The 19,825-nt window shown below is 35.4% G+C and overlaps 1 protein-coding gene and 3 pseudogenes across 1 annotated transcript; 3 read left to right on the top strand and 1 right to left on the bottom strand.

The window, feature by feature from the left end:
• The first annotated feature begins 5,467 nt into the window (after positions 1-5,467).
• Positions 5,468-6,599, top strand: LOC120123465 (annotated as a pseudogene).
• A 2,578-nt stretch (positions 6,600-9,177) lies between these two features.
• On the top strand, positions 9,178-12,466 carry LOC120123503 (tetratricopeptide repeat domain-containing protein PYG7, chloroplastic-like). The gene is made up of 4 exons (XM_039142378.1): positions 9,178-9,380; positions 10,571-10,623; positions 12,083-12,367; positions 12,459-12,466. The coding sequence occupies exons 1-4, from the start codon at positions 9,355-9,357 to the stop codon at positions 12,464-12,466; spliced, it is 372 nt and encodes a 123-aa protein (XP_038998309.1). The 5' UTR covers positions 9,178-9,354.
• Positions 12,467-12,575: 109 nt separating this feature from the next.
• LOC120123502 lies at positions 12,576-13,284 on the top strand (annotated as a pseudogene).
• A 492-nt stretch (positions 13,285-13,776) lies between these two features.
• LOC120123464 lies at positions 13,777-16,137 on the bottom strand (annotated as a pseudogene).
• Positions 16,138-19,825: the final 3,688 nt, after the last annotated feature.

Genomic DNA, 19,825 nt, shown 5'->3' with positions numbered 1-19,825 from the left:
TCAGACTTGGCCACTTTGAATCTCACTCGGTGCCTTCACTTGTTGCAGTTCCCCCATGTGAACTGCTTGTCTTATCTTTTGCCGCTATGTAACTCCATAATCTCTTTTCCCCATGTGTGCACCTCAATTGTAGGAACACATTCCTACCCGTCTAGATTTGCCTCGGTACATACCCCCTCGATCTTTCGGTAAAGGCTTGAATGACCCCCTTGGTCGAACTCTCAAACTCGTCAACATTTTCGGCGTGCCCTCTTGAACTCTAAAAGGTTTGCATGTCTCTCTGAACCTTTATCCCCTTTAACCTGATGGTTAGGTCTTTCCCGACCTACCCTCATCGAATATGGCAAATTAGACTTAACAGCATAAGAGTTGTGTTCGAGATGTACCTCTTTTACTTCAGTTGTATTATATATCAGCCCTCTTTTTCCCCGGAGTTTGGTGCCCCAGACATCGATGCTTCCTCCTCAAAATTTGGTGCCCTTGCATCGACACTTCCTCCTTGAAGTTCGGTGCCCCTTGTTACATCGATTCTTCCTCCTTGAAGTCCGATGTCTTTACCATATCACCCATTAATGGTTCCTCTATGTCATTTGAAAGCTCAAGTTCCTTTGTCTCCTCCTTGGTTTTGCCCTCAATAGTTGCCTCTAAAGTGATATTTGTCTCCCTCGGAACATCCCCATCAAATTAGATTGCCGATAATACTTTTTATTTTTCACTTTGTCTCGATACATTGGCACGGTGCATGGACAATGTTGATTAGCTAGATGCATGGTGTCTTCTTGAGGAATGATGATAGCTTGAATACGTTCAAGGAAACTTAACCCGATAACAAAATCAAAGTTATCCAATGGAATTACCTTGAAATCTTCCATGCCTTTCCACCAGCCAATTTGAAGCTCTACCATCCTCGTCACTCCAGTAATGGGCACTTCCTTAGAGTTAATAGTCTTTTTGTATACTCGCCTTCTACACTTTGAGGCCAAGATTGTCCGCAGCTCTCTTGGATATAATAGATCGGTTGACCCAGTGTCCACTAGAACACTCTTCGGTTGTCATGCAATATTGATGTCCATGTACATCAAACCTTTCTGTCATTCGACTCGATTTGCCTTGACAAAACACATTACCATCACGACAAGTTGCATGGCCTTCTCGTCTTTGGATTTGACCTCTCCCTTGGGATTCTTGGCTCGATCATCACAATATCACAACCTTTGTGACCCCTCTCTTTGGTGGTACTTTGTTGCTCCATTTCTACCCTCCCTTTGCTAGCCTTACTGCTTACAATTGTGTCGAGTCTGATTACCTCTACTTATGGCTCATCTTCTTGACTCAAAAAGGTGACCACCTTGCACTTGTGTGGGTAATCCCTCGCCTTGTAGTGGTCTCCACATGTGTAACACTTAAGATAACTTTTTAGTCTCGGTTCATGGAATAGGTTGACTCTTCCCTTTTGTGGCTTCTCATCACCAGTTTGATGCTCTCTAGATTTATCCATAGATGATTTTTCACTGTCTTCCCACAATTACCTTATTCTTTGGCTTTAAGATCTCAAATTATGATATGGACTTGACCAAGGCTATGGCCTTCGAAAGGTCATTCACGTTCATTCTCACCACTTTTATGTTGGCCCATCATTATAGTCCGCCCAAAAAGGCATAGTATCCCTCCTCTTCACTCATGGTTGGGATTTGTAACTTGAGCTCCATAAATCAACTCACATATTCATGGATTGGACCATCATGCTTAAGTTCCTGAATCTTCTTTCATGCCTTCAATTTGGCATTCACGGGGAAGAATTGTCCCTTGAATTCAACCTTGAACTCACTCCACTTTCCTAAGGGAATTCCTTCCGAGCATCTGTGTCACCACTACAAAAGAGCATCATCAGTTAAATAATTTGAAGTAACATTTACCTTTGTGAAGTCACCCTCAACTCTCATACCTCAGAAATATTGCTCCATGCACCAAATAAAGTTATCAACTTCACATAGCAATCGTATCCCCTTAAATTTGTTCGGCACCAGAACATCGATCTAGGGCCAACTCGTGGGTACAACTCCTGACACCCAATTCACCATGGCCTCCCGATAACCAATAAGCTCAATCTTGAACTTTTTCAACTCTTTCAGCACCCCTTTCCTCATGACCAAGTACAAACTCTCAAGGCACCTAGTCTACTCATCGAACGATGTGCTCACCCCATCAATAAGTTCTTAGGTCTCTCTCCCGAGTCTTTCCTCCACGAATAACAACTTGGCCAGGCGAGATTCAGCTACCTGCAACACTCCTAGACTTTTCTTAGCTCCTTCCCCAGACCTAATACCTCGGCTCTCACAACACCATACTCATTTGTTTTCTTCTTACCATAGTCATCAAGGACCTTCTGCACATCCTCCATGACTTTAGCCTAGAAGTCTTCCAACTTGTTGAGTCTCCTCTCAATGGATGCTACATCATCTCTCAATCTCCCTCTCTTATTCTCTGTAGTTGCACGTGTCTCGACTCCCACCACAACAACTAGGACCTCTTCTTGGTTTTGTGGTGCCATCTCTCCCAAAACTAGCTTGAAAACGCTAATTGTTGCCACAACAAACTAGCTCTGATACCACTTATCACGCCCTTGAAGATTCCAACTTCAGAGCGCGCGGTCTTAGTCACCTGGGAATACTTCTTGGTCGGTTTGGCGGCTAAGTCAGCCTGAAAACACTAAGTAATAACATTTAGTAAAAACGCAGAAGCACAAACACTAGAAAGGAGATAGCTCTCAAAGAATAAGGAGAGAGAATTTAGTGAATGCTCTTTATTACTCAAATGAAGTAAAAAGTGATGTGTGTACAAATGAGGTGGTGATGCATCTATTATAGTTGAATCCCTTTAAAATGGACGGCTAAGATCAAACTAGATCAATGGCTAAGATGAGACATATTAATTACAAATCTCCATATCTAAGGAAAGTCTATCAAATCAAATCAATTAGTCTCATTCTTTCCTTGGATTGAAGATCTCCACGGATATGGAAAGATTCCCCCACGATCCTTCTTGATAAGATGTTTCCTATCTTTTCTGCAAGGACAATGTGGACACAATCTGATAAGATGCCATTTTCTATATTCGTACGATCAGTGTAATCGGGCCCGGGCTTCTTAGCACTCTAAAGTCTGACGAATTGGTCACTCCCAACATGCCCTTTAGAACCTCTGTCGTAAACTCTAATGCACATGTTTCGGGCTTGGTCATGCTGGGCGTGAGAATATAGTTAATTATAGTGAAGGGTACTTTTGCTAGCGTGCATTTTTTAAGATTAATTAAAATTTTATTATTGAAAATTTTAATAGACTAAATAAATATTATTTAAAATGCTGGTTAGTAAATTTTTGTGGGACCATTAAGGAATGGCATAGAATCGCATCGAAGACAAAGTGATTTCCTGGATGACTTCACGCCTAAAATTTCTTGTAGAAGAAAATAGTAATTAGTCTTTGATTACTAATGAGATTTTGTGAAGTTAACTAATGTATAAACCCACAGATTCAATAAATAATCGTCAATTTGATTGATAAATTTCTAGGCATGTGCACTTGCTTTTTCATTTGCAATTCTATATCTTTCACTCTCAATTTTCTTCACCTGGTCCTAATGTCCGACTGTTAGGCCAATTTCATTAGTTTGAGTTATTATTTTATTCACATAGTTATGGAAAAATTGATATCTATTTTTTTCTTAATGTTAGGCCAAGTTCATTAGTTTGATTTATTACTTTTTAATGTTAATATTTTTTTAACGTTAGATCAGTTCTAAAAAATATATTTACACCGCACTAATGCATTTTTTATAAGAATATCAGTTAGGAAATACATATATAATACTATGCAAATTAAAAAAGTATAAAAAAAAGGAAGAGTTGTAATTAGGAGATAATTCTCAATTATGAAGTAAGAAAGGAGATAAAGCCAACGGCAGATGATGATGAAAAAGACTGTAGCTTTAGTGGGACTCATCTCTGGATGTCTGCCTCGAACCCATTTTATACCCCAAAGCAGAAATAGACAGATCATATAACACAACACAAATGTTTTATCCTATTTAACTCGATAAAGACAGCTTATACATACAACACTTGTCACAAACTTAGCCATTGCAAACGGAAAAGGGCGGCGCACCAAACGCAGCGGAGAGAAGCGGACCGATGCGTAGATAAAGCTTAATTCATTCTATATGGTTAAAACATTTCAACATAATTTATAATTTATTAGGTTTTAGGACAAGAAATTTGACAAAATGCTGTGGGAAGGAGAAGGGTGGGGGGTGGCGTGCGTGAAAATTGGTGTCACGCCGTCCAAACGAACTATGCATCTGATCTGCCACCCCCACTCCACGCGCAATCAATAACATCTTTCCTTGCTGCTAATATATATATTTATACCCTCACTCTTTGTCTTTACATCTCTAAACATTTCACCACTTCTCTTGAAATTAATCTTCTTCTTTTCCACATATATAACAACTCTCTCTCCCTTTGCAACAACACTGCCTTATAAATTCTCTCATTCCTATCGTCCGGCAAGTGTATATTCAACGATCCCAGCATTTTCTTGTGAGTATACGTGTTTAATGTTTATCAAATGTAGGAGCTCCCTTCTGCAATCTGCAGTACTGGAATTAGGGTTCTTTTGTTAGGGTTTGTCATGCATAAATATATGGATTTGCCTTGGTATGGTTTGATTCTATATCTGCATTATAGATCGAGCAAGATCAATGTGGTAAGTAGATCTAAATTAGAATAAACTGAAGAAGATGAATTTTTTTCTATTAGTTATCCATTATAAAGTAATAAACTGGTTTAAAAAAAGGCTTTAAATGAAGAGGCCGGCTATATCTAGGGAGGTAGTTGGTGGGGTGTAAAAGCATATATATATCCACTAACACCACCACGGACACGGAGTGCACTGCACTCAAAGAAACACCATGCTTGTTTGTGCCAGCAAACAAAGTCAAGCTTTTCGGCAATTAATCTATGCTTTTATTTGCCCCTGTCTGAGCTCATGCAACTCGACCAAACATCAATCTTAAAACTTAAAACCCTATTCTTTTTGTTTATCTAGTGGATTCCATATAGCATGACATTCTCTCTTTTCTTTTTTTATTATGAGATTGAGAGAGAAAAGCATGAAGGGGGCCAACCAGCTTTGGGTCCCCTAAAGTTGAATATTCAATCATTGATCACCCACTATATAATAAAAGAAAATAGCTACTATTTGCGACTCAAGAGTTGAGGAATGAGCTTGCATACATTATGACAATACATTTATAGGCAAAAAATGTTAGTTTACTTCCGTTATCCTTTGTAGAAAAAGCATTGGCAATTCATGTCTTCCTTCTAACTTGCCCTAGTATTTAGCCTTACGCCAAAAACTAACTTCAACCCTGTGTTTTCTGGACCACGAATATATATATATATTTGTTCATGTTTTCCAGGAGTAGATCCATTATGGAATTGGAATCATTCGTGCCACCAGGCTTTAGATTTCATCCTACAGAGGAAGAACTTGTAGGATATTATCTCCAAAGAAAGATCAATTCACTCAGAATTGATCTAAATGTTATTGTCGAGATTGATCTATACAAGATGGAGCCATGGGATATCCAAGGTAAATTTACTGAATAAACCAGTGATGTTTCTGAGATCTATTGGTCCTATCCTAGCTAGGGTTTGAAATTTTTTCTCTTAGTCATAAACTAAAGTAATATGTAATGATATATACATTACCAAGGCATGACATAAGGTCAAAGGGCTATTTTCAAAGCAGATATATGTTCACACTAATACAAGTGGTTTGGGTTTGGTGTTGTGCAGAAAGATGTATATAGGAAACGAAGAACAAAGCGAGTGGTACTTCTTCAGTTATAAGATAGGAAGTATCCAACAGGAACAAGGACCAATAGAGCCACTGCGGCAGGATTTTGGAAGGCAACGGGAGGGATAAATCTGTGATTTCAAGAACAAAATATAGGGATGAGAAAGACCCTGGTTTTCTACAAGGGTCGTGCACCTAACGGCAGGAAAACCGATTGGATCATGCATGAGTATCGACTCCAAACTTATGAACTTGGACCGCCCCAGGCAAGTTTAATTTTTTTCCCACCTCTTTGATGCATAATGAAGACGTTTACTGATATATATGAGTTTATTCCGGTTTGCAGGAAGAAGGATGGGTGGTGTGCCGGGCATTTAGAAAGCCGAGTAATCAAAGGCAAGGCTTTGAAGCATGGGGCCATCACAGGAATCAAGGATCAAGTTTTTATGAATCCTATGGTTCCGATAACAACAATTTTTTGGACAGCCAACAACAAGTCATTGAACTATCGCAAATGGATAGTCCCCCCATTACAAGTTTAGCAGAAAAAGAAGTTTTCCAGTGCGACGAAGAAAGAGCAATCAAATACAAATAATGGACTGGAAGAACTTTGACAACTTGCTCAACTCTCAGCTGACCGATTCAACATCTTATCCATATCAAAGTACTGCAATATCCCAAAACGATGAACTAGAAGCTCAAGTACAACACCGTCTGCTGGGTTGCTTCCCTGAATCATAGTGGAAGAAGCACAAAGTTCATCAACTGATTTTGTGCTACCTTGCTGATACAGAATGCTAGAACTCTTGTCTCAATTTGATATTATATATATATATATATTGGAATTAAGTTTGAAATCCTTGATCAGATTTACAAAATATAATTGCAGTGCTAAAAGTAGATAATATTGTAGTAGAGAAAGCATGGTTTTGTTATGATAAGAGTCTTCCTGCATGCTTTAGGGTGTATGCAGAAAGTTTCACTTTTACTTTAAATTTTTTCTTCTTGTTTTCATTTGTCACGTTAACGCAACTGTATATTGCTCATGCATTAATGCATATGTATGTATTTTGGTCTTGTTTATTCTTTTTAACGTTTGAATTTTTATGTGTTTTGTGGTTTTAATTAATATAATTCACTTGAATTAAAAAATATGAAAATCAAAACTATATTTAACGAATATTTTAGGCTAAAATGATTATTCTAAATAATTTTCTTCGGCAACAAAAAAAACTAAAAATGAAATTAAAAAAGAATAAAAAAAAGTAGAAAGTGAATGCCCCAAAGGTTTCTAATCCATAAGGCCCCCCTGCCCAAATTCCAAACCCTAACTTAGAAGCCTGCCCAAACGCGGTCTTCTCATTTCCTTTTCTCAACGGTAAATATAATTTTGGGGTTTTTTTTCCCCAATTATAACTTATGATTTTAATTTACTACTTAAATTTATTTGTTCAATTTAATATTTTTATATTATTTTTTATTTAGTTGGTATTTATTATTATTTTATCTAATTATATTTTAATTATTTTTAATTTAAATTAATACTTGACTTTAACTTTCTAATTTAAATTTAATATTTTTATATTATTTTTTATTTAGTTGGTATTTATTATTATTTTATCTAATTATATATTTAAAATTATTTTTAATTTAAATTAATACTTGACTTTAACTTTCTAATTTAATTTAATGCTTATGATTGTTAGTCCAATTAGTGATTATATTTAAAATAAATATATATTCTAAAAAGTTTAAATTTTAAATTTGTTTAAATTCAGCTGATCAAAACAAATTTAAATCTAAATGATTTAATTTGATCAAAAGGCTACATTCAGATAATTAAGAAGACAAACTTAATCATTATACAAATGTAGATACCATTGAATAAGAAAGTCAATTTTATATAACTAATTGAAAAAATATATGTACCAATTGAACCATTAAACTAAGTTAAGGTATCAAAATATAATTGACATTATTAATAACCGTGGCATGGGGAGATGGGTAAGCTTTATCTTCAAACCACTAACATAGTCCGCTGCTGATTCAAAGAGCGAGGTCCTTTGATGTTTGAACTTTGAAGTTTGAAGATAAAAAATTAGAAAAGAAAAATGCTTCTTCAGACTACAATCTCAGCTCGGCCTTTAAATCATGGGCAACATGCGTGCTTCTCAGTAACCAGCAGAAGCTTCCTCATTATTACCGTTCCTCACATCTGGGTTTCTCAACTTCACCCGCAAAAACCTATTTTCCCAGGTCAAAAACCACTACCCTTTACTATTTCTTAATACCATTTGTTGTCATAATTCTTTATGCCAAGTTTTTACTTTAATCATCTCAACTTTTCAAGATAACTCGGAGTAGTACATGTAGGAGGAAGGAATAGATATGGGAATATAATTGCAAAGTGAGGTCTTTGAAACCATTTTTGGGGTTAAGGGGGTCACTATTTTTAGTTACTTTTAACCTTTAGGGGAAGCAATGGTTATTTGGCATGCCATGAGCAAGTAAATATTCAAATTGGGTTCTTGGCTCATGCCAAGCTTCTTAGGATGAACGGAACGCATGAGTTCTGCTAAGGGTACCAACTTAGGAACTTGTATTAGAAATTAAGTGTGCAGAATATAAATTCATATTGCGAAAATAGATTATCAGTAGAAAATACAAGAAAATACCTAAACTATTAGGTGATTTGAAATTTCCAGGGATGCGACTTCACCCGTAGCCCTCTCCCCCTCGGTCCATCCCTGTGCCTAGCACTAGCACTTGAATAATCGGCCAACTATAACACCCTCTCTTTCTTGCGTTAGCCTCTCCTGGATTTATGCCAATTCTGATTGCTCACTGTATAGTTTTGGAGTTTCTAAAATAAGTTTATGTAATGGAAAACTAAGAAAGGTAAAAGGGAAAAAAGAACTAAAAGGACAGGTTGACGTAAAATTTCGTCATATAAAACATGATTAGGTGTTTTCTAAATCAATTTGTTCTTTCTTTTATTGGTTAAAAAATTCTCACGGAAATAATTAGTAGCAAGGTAATCTAGCTAATGTCCATGTTTGATTTCTTTCAATTGGAAAAGTTATATTGTGAATTAAATGAGGTGATAACAATGGCTACAATAGAAAGAGTAGTAGAAAATTTATGAAACTTGAAATTATCCATATTAGTTACGGATTGTGTGATTGAATCGAATGTGAGTGTCAGATATGGTTATGCATGCAGCACAAGCATGTTTAAGTTTTTCTAAGTTTTTTTCATGTATTGGAAGAGTCTTGGGGGATTATATTCCCATACAGCCATACCTATGTCCGAGTATATGTTGATCATGGGTGACAACACATATTACAAATTTGCTAAAAGAGGGTCAAAAAACAAGATTTACCTGTTTCTTTTAGCTTTGTAAAGAACATTGGATAATGCTGCTTCCTGGTCCAGGCCATTGTTAGGTGCTATCGTGAACCAGCTCTGAAAATCTCAGTTGCAGGCAGTGGAGTGAATGACACTAAACTTCTCAACCTACAGGTAATGTTTTGTACTCTCTTAGCTTCAATTGTTTTAAGATGAAATCCTTGTTTGTGAAGAAATGCTGCAATATTCATTGTAGGAGAGTGTCTTTCCATATTCTTTGTTTAATTTAGTCAGTCGACATGCTGAGCTCTGTTACGACTTGGTCTTTCCCTTCATTTCACCCTATTTGTTTATTCAACTGTGTGCTGTATTCTTAAAAAAATTTAATTATCATTTTTCTCACCACTTTGACTTCAATCATTTCTACTTGGTGCTTATGCCTATGTATATTGGTCAAAATATGTCTTGACTGATCATGAGGAGTAAGCTTTATGATTAGTTTTGGGAGGAGTAATATTGGTGAGCTGGAATGATGACCAGTGTTGAGCCTATTTTAGTTGCAAGAGAGAATGTTCAAGTTTTGTCGATCATTAGCAATCTGGATTCTATCCTCATTATAGCTCTGGTTTCTAATACTTTATGGTTCAAATAAGGGCTGAAGTCAACAGATTTGAAATTTATCTTTTAATGACTATTTTTGAACTTGGAAGTTTCACGAAATGAAGCTCTCTAATCTATTGCCTTAAGATCAAAATTTGGTCGAAGGATTCAAAGTTTATGCTGTCATGCTCAGAAGCTGTGCATTCATGGCACTTAGCTTCCACCAATGCGGAGTGGCTGGGGAGGGGGGATGTCAGATGCATTCAAGAGAATTCTAGACAGAAAGAGACTTTAGCTGCAAAGTTATCAATGATTCTGTGCTGTTTTTGAGTACAGATAGCATCATGTTTTGAAATTTTAGCCCTTAACCTGGTGATATCGGTGATTGTAAGATGAATACTCATATGCATTATAAGCTAAACTAGGAACTAAAGAAACAAAGTTAAATGGTTGCATGTAAGTTTCATTTATAGAAGGCCTAAATCATGCTATGGCATAAACACATAAAAAGGGAGTGTAATTTTCTGTGGCTTGGACAATGCCCCATCTTCCATTTCCATCCGTGCCTACTCTGTTGTTAATATACTACTCATGTCACTCTGTTTTGTATATAAAAATTACTTGTTTTCCACATGAGAAAAGCGCACTTTCAAAATTTTAATCAGGCTTTTTAGTGAATAGTGATTAATATAAGATTCTCTGCTAACCCTGACATGATTTCTTATAATTTTTCTTTTCCATTTTTCAATTGATTGTGGATAAAGGCAGATGTTTCAAAAGGGAATGGCAGCAAAATCTTTTACCTCGACACTTGATGGTAATTTCCCATTCTTGTTGCACTTTTTAGTATTAAGGATGTTTAGCTGCTTATCATCAGTGCATGATGACTTACATGGCATAAAGTGAGAATGTTTGTACTCCTAGTCCTTGTCTCCTATATAATACATAAAGGATGTAAATATCCTTCCCTTCTAACATTTAGCCATATATTTTTGCAATTTCTTCCAGCTGATAATACAAAACTTCATTTTTCTGAATTTTTATTTGTATTGCATACTAGCTGAATAAACTTCACTTGCTCCGGCCAAGTCTCTACCTATCTTTTTCAAATTTCCCATATGCATAAGAAATTCTCTCCCGATTTTCAAAAACCTACATTTTATCCTCTTTTCTTTCAAAGCCCTTCTAGGCTAGGGTGAGAAAACATATCCAATGCCTAGATAAAGCTACTAAGTGCTCAATATTCAGGTGACTAAAATTCAGGAAAAAGAAATTCCAGATCACAAAGACAAAATTCTCATAACTTGCATGTATTTGATTGTAATATTCATAATTTCACAATTTTGCCACTCGTATGGGATTTTAAATGGCTTAACATAAGCTGATTGAGCCCTAGCTGAATGGAAAAACTCGTTGCTGTTGTAATATACAGGAGGATGTGGGTTTGAGCATGCGAAACTGTTCGATTTATGGTTGGGAAGGGGTCTGGGTAGTTCAGGCATTTTGTAAAAACGAAAGTGGCTTAACATGATGTTTATTGCTTAATTAGAGTTTTCCACCAAGCAGTTGTGTGCAATCACTTATTGAACATTATTTTGATGCAGTCCTCTTATGTAGTTATTTGATGGAACATCATTTTTGTCTTAATATTATCCTAACTAATATTCCTTATAAATAGTACACAAGCAAAAAATGTCATCGAGCCGAGCATTTCATTCTTGTGCAGTTTGCTTGAGTTGTGTGTTAAATAATGTAATATACAAGACGTTTTGATGGTAAAACAGCACCAAGTTTTAGTCATGCACTTTTATACTTGTATTCTTACTCTCTTAATCTGCCTTACTTTTAGTTGCTATATTTTCAAAGCATGTTAAGCAACATACTGCAATTCACGCTACAAAATTACTTTTAGTTGCGATTATATATGCAAAGATTTGAAGGGCAAAGAATTAATCACTGGCCTCTAGATTGTGGACATATACTTTTTTTACTAGTTGGAATCTGAAACACTTTTGCTGAAAATGACTTTACCGCATCGATTAATGTGTAATTAGTGGTAACATATATTTCCCTTGTAAACTTAAGTGGTATTCTGTTGCACAAACTAACTTTTAGCGCATAAGGTACTGTCTTTCCTGTTATTTACTTTAATGGCTAACTCAAGCTTTTGGCCAAAATAGTACTTCAGTCGAGGAATAGAGACATAAAAATATATATACTAAGATTCCACCATAATTGCTTGAATTAAATAATTGATGTCACCATTTTTGTTGCAGAGTCCTTGAAGAACCATCTGGCTATGGTTGATGACTTGAATGTGAAGAAGCCATTAGTTATGGTTCCTGCTTTCCTCTTTGGTCAAGCATTGTGGTTAATTTCTGCCCAATCAGCAAATGCAAGTGAAATTACTAATGGAGATGCCGTCTATGAGATCGGGGAGTTGTTTGAGTTAGGAATCCAGCTATCTTATCTGCTTTTACTAGGTTTCCTTGGGGTCGGAACCTTCTTTGTAATCCGTCAAGACTGTAGTAGAGAACTTGACCTTTCGCTAAGAATTGCAGGTAAGAATTTGTTTTCCCATGCAAAAGAATGGTAATTAACTTGCTCTGCAATGTTTATTTTACATTTCTAAGTGTCAATGCTTGATTCTAGTACCATAACAAAACGAAAAGCAAAATGGGGAAGACTTTCAACACTTTGTTCTTACCGTTGCAGTGAATTTCGACTGCACCTTTCCGCTTACATTATTCCTTAATATAATTATTTTGATTTCAGGAGCAAGTCAGAAGTGGAGATGCCAGTGCAACTGAGCTTTTTGAGCTAGGTGCCGTTATGCTGAGAAGGAAATTTTACCCAGCTGCAAATAAATTTTTGCGTCAAGCAATCGAAAAATGGGATGGAGATGATCAAGATCTCACCCAGGTGTGTTGTCATTTGGATCTTCCATTTCTTACAAGAAGAAGCAATCGGCTGTTAACATGACATCATCATTCATTACTGAAATATTCTTCTTCTCTTGAGTTGTGAATGAAGCACTAAGCGTGTGTTCTAAAGGAAGAGCATTGTGAACGTCTCAGTTGATGATTTTTGTTATATATATATGTTGATTGAGCCTTTGTAAAGATTCTAAACTATTTCGCTAACCATTTCACAGGTTTACAATGCTCTTGGTGTCAGTTACGTCCGGGATGGGAAGCTCGAGAAAGGAATCAATCAATTTGAAACTGCTGTGAAGCTTCAACCAGGATATGTCACTGCATGGAACAATCTTGCAGACGCATGAGAAGAAAAAGACTATAAGTCTGCACTGAAAGCATTTGAGGAAGTGTTGCTTTTTGATCCTAATAACAGGATAGCACGTCCCAGGCGAGACGCGTTGAAGGATCGTGTGGAAATGTACAAAGGAGTTCCTATCAAATCAAAAGATAGATGATTTTTTCACATTATTAGAATTTTGGACCATCTGCTTGTTCAAACAATTCAACCCCCAGAAAATAAATTATGTCTTATAGTGCTATTTTTTCTCAATCTCATATGCCTGTATATCTTCTTATACAGCAGCTTCCTTTTCATCTGCCTTGGCCGCAAGCTTGATTTTAATTATCATTGTCGGTGTCTTTCAATAGTTTGATCTCTTTTTGTAGTTTGTTTATCGATATAATCATATTTGTTTATATTTATCTTGTGTTCATTAGTTTTTAGCATTTTGGATTTCAAGTGGATAGTTTTTTGTGTCAATTATTATGCAAATATGTTCTCATTATGTTTAGTTTATGGTTGTAAGGTTTCATTGTAATTTTTATTTTTTCTTTTAATAAATAAAAAACTTCTATTTACATAAAAATAGATAATTAAAATTTCATTTCCAACAAAAAAAAAGTAGAATAAAACAATGAAATATTGCCTTAAAATTTAGAAGTCAAGGCTAACACCACATGACCTACAACAGCAGTGCTTGAGAAATTCTGGGAGATACAAAAGAGAGGCCCCGTAACATAAAAAACTTAGACTCTACAATCTAATATAGTCTAATGGTGTCCAGCCATAGCGGTTCCAGAGTTGAGGGAGAGTTGGTTTTTGGGATTGGGGAGCGCAAAGATTGCCAACAGTGCGCTGGTGGCAGCCACAACAGAGCCCAACACAAAGGCCGGAAGTTACCGCCACCAAAAGCTGCATCCAGGGGTCCACTCACCAACGATATTATCATCTGTCATTTATGAAAATCCCAATAAAAGATTAAAACTTTACAATCATCACATTCTTAATCCAATTAAGGATTCTTCTTTTCTTGGATTTGTCTTGGCTAAAAGGAAAAGGGATCAATTCTGCAAAGGCAATTGTAGTTTTACCTGGGGGATAACTATTGACAAGTTTAGCACTCCCAAGGACAGCCCTATAACCATCCAAATTAGTTACAATAATATATATACCATATCTACAATTATTTCATAAAATACTATAAAAATCACTATTTAAATGAGATTTAAATTAAAATATATGTAACTATAGTTAATGTATAAAAGTGGAACCTTATGTAGCATAAGCATATCCACTACACCAAGAATTAAACAGTACGTACCTTGACCGCCACCTGCATCAGAACAATATATGGATGCCAATGCGAATGGAATGCTAAATGTTACCTGCATCCAACATCATCACTTTTATTTATTTTAAAACATAAATTATGAAGACTGTAGATAAAAAGTTATCACGAGTACTTCACATAAAATTAATCGATGGCATAAAAGCTGTCATATGTCCTTGTATAAAATATAAATATTAAAAAGTAATAATTTCCTGAAATATATACGTAGAATTATTATGATTACTTTACATATTAAATCTAATACTAAAAATAAATAAATGAGTAAAAAACTAATAATTAATTAAGCACTAACCGGATAAGATTAGCTGACCTGATAAAAATACTTCATGTCTCATGTTATTGGTGTATCCGTGGTCCCAAAAAAGAAATCACACTTAAAAGCGTTTTCAAAACGTAGCATCACACATTTTTATTTTTTGTTCGACGGTAACATCAAGCATTAATGAAAGGGCTGTCGATAAGTGTGAAGTAAAAGGAAAAAAGAAGAAACTAACCGCCAATGGAATACCCAGCAATCCGAAGAGAGCCAAAGCCGAGCCTTTGACGTGGGTTGGTGGAGCCGTCAAGATTTGTGGTCCCAGTTTACGCCTCCAACCCTCAGCCGCTTTGGTAATCCCCACCGTCCCGGCCAAGCAAGCAGCCAAAATGAGGTTGACCAACCCCCACAAATTCTTAACCCCGCCGATTAACCGGCTAACCGGCTCCAACCCCAACGACGTAAAAGCCAACACGATCGAGTTTATCATCAGCCCCAAAGCACCCGCACGCACTCCTTGGTCGTACAGTTTTTGTTCATTCGCGCTTCCTTTCACGTTCCCTCCGTATACCTCAACCCCCATCCAGTCGGTGTCGTACAACAGGAATGGGAACCACGCGATGCAGTTGAGGCAAGTCACGAGGAGTAATATCCACATTGGTTTTTTCAGCGTCTTGAATGCCGTCCCTAACTCTCCGATGAACGCCCCGGATGATTTTCCTTCGTCTCCGTCTAAAGCGTCCTTTGTCGTTAACGGTGTCTCTTTCACAGTTGTGATGGCCGTTATCGTCACCGACATGAGGAAAACAATGTCGATGAGGAAACAGGTTTTGAGGTTCGCGCAGTATACATCGCAAGCTGTTGTTTCTGTGAACGGTAGGAGTTTGTGGAGGTTAGAAAATGATCCGGCTGCGTAGCCCAGAACGTTTCCGATGGCCATGAAGAATGAGAACCAACCATTGGCGATCCTCATTCTCTTATGATCGTCTCCGGAAAGATCAGCAAGGAAAGCACGGCACGGACCTTGTAACATGTTGTTAGCCACATCGAGGATCCAAAAACCAGTAACGAATATAGCCACTGCTCTAGGTTTAGTTGGATTATCGAGTGAATCGCCTGCTCGGTGGCCTATGTCTTTGGCGAAGACGATGAAGAAAACAGCGACGGCGACGAAACAAGCTCCGGCGGCAATAAAAGGTCGGCGGCGACCGATACGAGAGGTGCAGTTGTCACTGCTGTAGCCCACGATGGGTTGAACGAGGAGGCCAGAGATGGGACCACAGAGCCAAATGAAAGCAGCCCAAACGTGAGGGACACCGAGGGTTTGAACATAAGGGGTTAGAAGAGAAAGTTGCAGAGCCCACCCGAACTGAATCCCGGCGGCAATGGCTGAAACCACCACGATGTTCCATAGCGGTCTTGGGTTTCCGTTTTGACCCGTCTCCATGGCGCTGCTATTCACAATTCAATCTTTTTATGGAGAGAAACTCTACTGATGAGTTGATTGAGAAGTGCAATGAAAATATAGTTGTATGTATGTATTTGGATGGCGTGAGCCCTAGCCTCAATCATAAATAATACCAGGAGGCTGGTCAAAAATATTTTTCAAAGTAAATTTACGTGTATAAAATTATACAATATTCACACTTAATGACTGCCACGTGTGATAATATTTTTATTAATTTTAAGGATTTATGTAATTATAAATTAAACATTGGTGTTTTTTCAGTATGGGTTGAAGGTTAAATACTCATTTGGAGCAAAGTTGTAACGTCTTATTTAAATTAAATTGATTAAATCGAGAAGGAAAAGTAACGAATAAATCTCGTAAAGAAACTATTTCTTACCAATTGAAGCAAATCCAATGTGTATTTAATTTACCCTTTGAAATTTGACGACATTCAAGCAGAAACGTAAACAGGAATTATATGCTTATTTCTATTAAAAAATATAATATTTTTAAAGCGTAGCCAAATGGAGGCAATTAGTATTTAATACCATATAAGCTCCTCGATAATTAAATATGGTGAATTTTAAATATATGATATATATCAGCTAGCTGTTGATCCATAAGAGGGGAGCCTTAACTCTGGACGGTTAATTAGCAAAGGGTAAATTACAAATTTCATCACTAAATTTTATTATATCTCCTATTTTGCTCATTGAACTTTAAATTTTTTTTAATGTTCTCATTGAATTTAATACATTAGAATTTTTATCACTGAACTTTACTCTATCTCCCATTTTAGTCATTCTATCGTTAAATAGTTAACAGTACTAAAAACAACGTCATTTTAAAAAAAATAAAATTTTCACCAAAAAATGTCGTTTTACATTTATATAACAATCTATTTAAACACCATTAACTATTTAACGGCCGAGTGACAAAAAAACTCTAATGTATTAAGTTCAATGAGAAAATTGAAAAGATTTAAAGTACAGTGAGCGAAACAAGAGAGAGAAAAAGTTTAGTTACCAAATTTATAATTTACCCTTATTTTTTAATAAGAACAATTCTATCTTTGTTTCAATAATCCAATTGCCGATTTTTTTCTCTTTATTTCATTTTTTTTATTTTTTAATAAGAACAATTTTATCTTTGTGACACGTTTTTCATTTTTTTCTCGGTCATTTGATCGTTCTTTTTATTTTATATTTTCTTAGGGTTGGATTTGATGACGCCACAATTAATCAAGACGACGCTTATTTGTAATTATGTTGATATTCCCTGCTATGGACCTTCGTATTGAATTTAGATACGCGATTTTCCGTTCGTAGATAGTTTCTCACAAAGATCAACTCTTATTTACGGTTCTCGGTACTCTTTCAATAACTTAATCTTTTTTTATGGTTCGTTTGTCGATGCAATCAAATTTGTTCGTATCTACTTTTTTGTTCAAGACTTTTGGTTCGTTTCATTAAAAAAAAAATAGGAATATGTTCATTACATGATTTGAAATGTTAAATTTCAATGTTATAAGAAAATGTTCAAATTAAAGTATTTAGTTTACGATGATAATTGTAAACCCTTAGTATAATTTTAAATATTTTCAATTTTTAATAAGACTAATTGTTTATTGGAAAATGGAAGTATACTTGAATTCATCATAGGAATAGAGGATTTTTTTTTTAAATGAAAAGAGAACAAACCGACGTAAAACTAAGCTTCAGGCTGATGAAGAACACTGCCACGATCATCATGCCCTAGCTGGTAGCATTCCAGCTTCAGGTGGAGGCAATTGGAAGAGATGAGTACCAAAGGAGAGATTCCACGCCATAGCATTCGCAATCATATTTTTTTCAAGGGCTAAAATTAAACTGCATTATCCACTCTCTATCCAATAAATTCATAAAATGAGGCATCACCAATGAATCACCTCTCATACCTCGTCTATAGTTGATCGCGTTCAGAGCCTCGTCTATAGATTGATTTAAATACTCATAATGTTGAGAGAAAATTCTTTTAGCCTTCTATTTTTAAATTAGGTATGTTTAAATGAATATTTCAATATTTTATAATTTTAATATTAATTTCAGCAATTAAGAGAAAATGTGGGATTTACGTTTATAACCTACAACTTCCTTCTGTTTTTTTTTTAAAATTTTGAATTAATATATTTATATATATCTACCCATTACTTGTCACTTAATGTAAGGACATTAAATTATTTTATCCTAAATTGGTATTTGGAGTTGAATCCAAAGGTTTTATCACGTCCTCCATTCTTTCTTATCTCTTTCCCGTTCTCATTCATTTATTAATTAATTCTCCAATATTTAAGTCATTGATTCTCATTTATTGGCATTTAATACTTATATATCAGCTTGGAATTAAATTTAAAAGTTTTCTTTTAAGTTTTATTTGATATGGACAACAAAAATAAGAAAGATTAAAAAAACTATAATAAATTGAGTAAGATTTAAAATAAAAAACTATAAATGCTAATCCTTTATTTTAAAATTTCTCATTTTTATTTTTCATATCAAACAAAACCTTAAAATATTTATTTTCTTTCATATTTCTATAAAAAAAATTATAATGAAATGGCATTACCCGGGAGCATACTAGATAAAGTGGAAAACAAGCTAAAATATTAACTGTTAGCATAAATTTTCGAGAAATACAAAATGTTGTACAAGGGTATCATTGGTCAAATAGTGATCTAAATTTGCGTGGAAACATTAATTGCGCTTAATTACTTGACTGTTGACACACTTTTTGGTGGAGAATTGTCTACACACTTAAAAAGTGCTTTTTTCCCTAAAACTTTAAGTTAATGAAACAGAATTATTTAGTTTTAATTTTTTTAAATAACATTTTTTGAATTTATTCAAATTTTACTCAATTCTAATTATATATATATATAATATTTATTACAAATTAATTTTTTTAATTTTATGATTGATATTACTTATGAAAAGTGGTTTTGAAAATTACTACTAAAAAGTGTTTATAAGAAGTGATTTTGTAAAGTTAGATTTAATATTTTAATGTTTAGCATTAGGAAAATATACAACGCACGTCGCATATCGCAATGTATTACTAAAGTTATGTACCGAAATATACCACAAATATTTTATATAAATATTAAAAAAATATATTTAAAATTAACCATTAATTAAAATTTAATTTTACTTTTAATAGAATTATAATTAAATTATGTTTATTTTATTAAATTCATCGGAAGACTCATCCAAAAATTTATCGGGAAGTATAATATTATAAATCTAACGTTGCCACCCAACAGTCGACTGTCGCCCACGAGAAAGTCTGTATCAATGTTTTGAAAATCGGACCGGACCGGTCGGTTCAACCGGGAATCGCTGCCTAGTCCAGTTCAATCTACACCGGTTGAACCGTTACTAGTGAACCGGCCGGAACCGCTACTAGTGAACCGGCCGGAACCGCTACTAGTGAACCGGGCGGAACCGCTGAACCGTTCGAACCGGACCGGCTGAAAACCGGAAAAAACCGTCAATTTTGTTTTTTAAAAAAAATTTAAACCAAACGACGTCGTTTGTTAAACGAGCCAAGTCGAACTTGAGTATTGCTAAGATCGACTCGAACTTGAAAACTTTAAAAGTAAGCTCAACTCGACTCAAACTCACGAGCTAAAAATTATCAAGTTCAACTCGAACTCAAAATATAATATT

This window comes from Hibiscus syriacus, unplaced genomic scaffold (genome assembly GCF_006381635.1).
Source record: "Hibiscus syriacus cultivar Baekdansim isolate YM2019G1 unplaced genomic scaffold, ASM638163v2 tig00110393_pilon, whole genome shotgun sequence".
In the NCBI taxonomy this organism is placed as follows: domain Eukaryota; kingdom Viridiplantae; phylum Streptophyta; class Magnoliopsida; order Malvales; family Malvaceae; genus Hibiscus; species Hibiscus syriacus.
The sequence above is the reverse complement of the archived record's forward strand: the minus strand, read 5'-3'. Positions and strand labels throughout refer to the sequence as shown.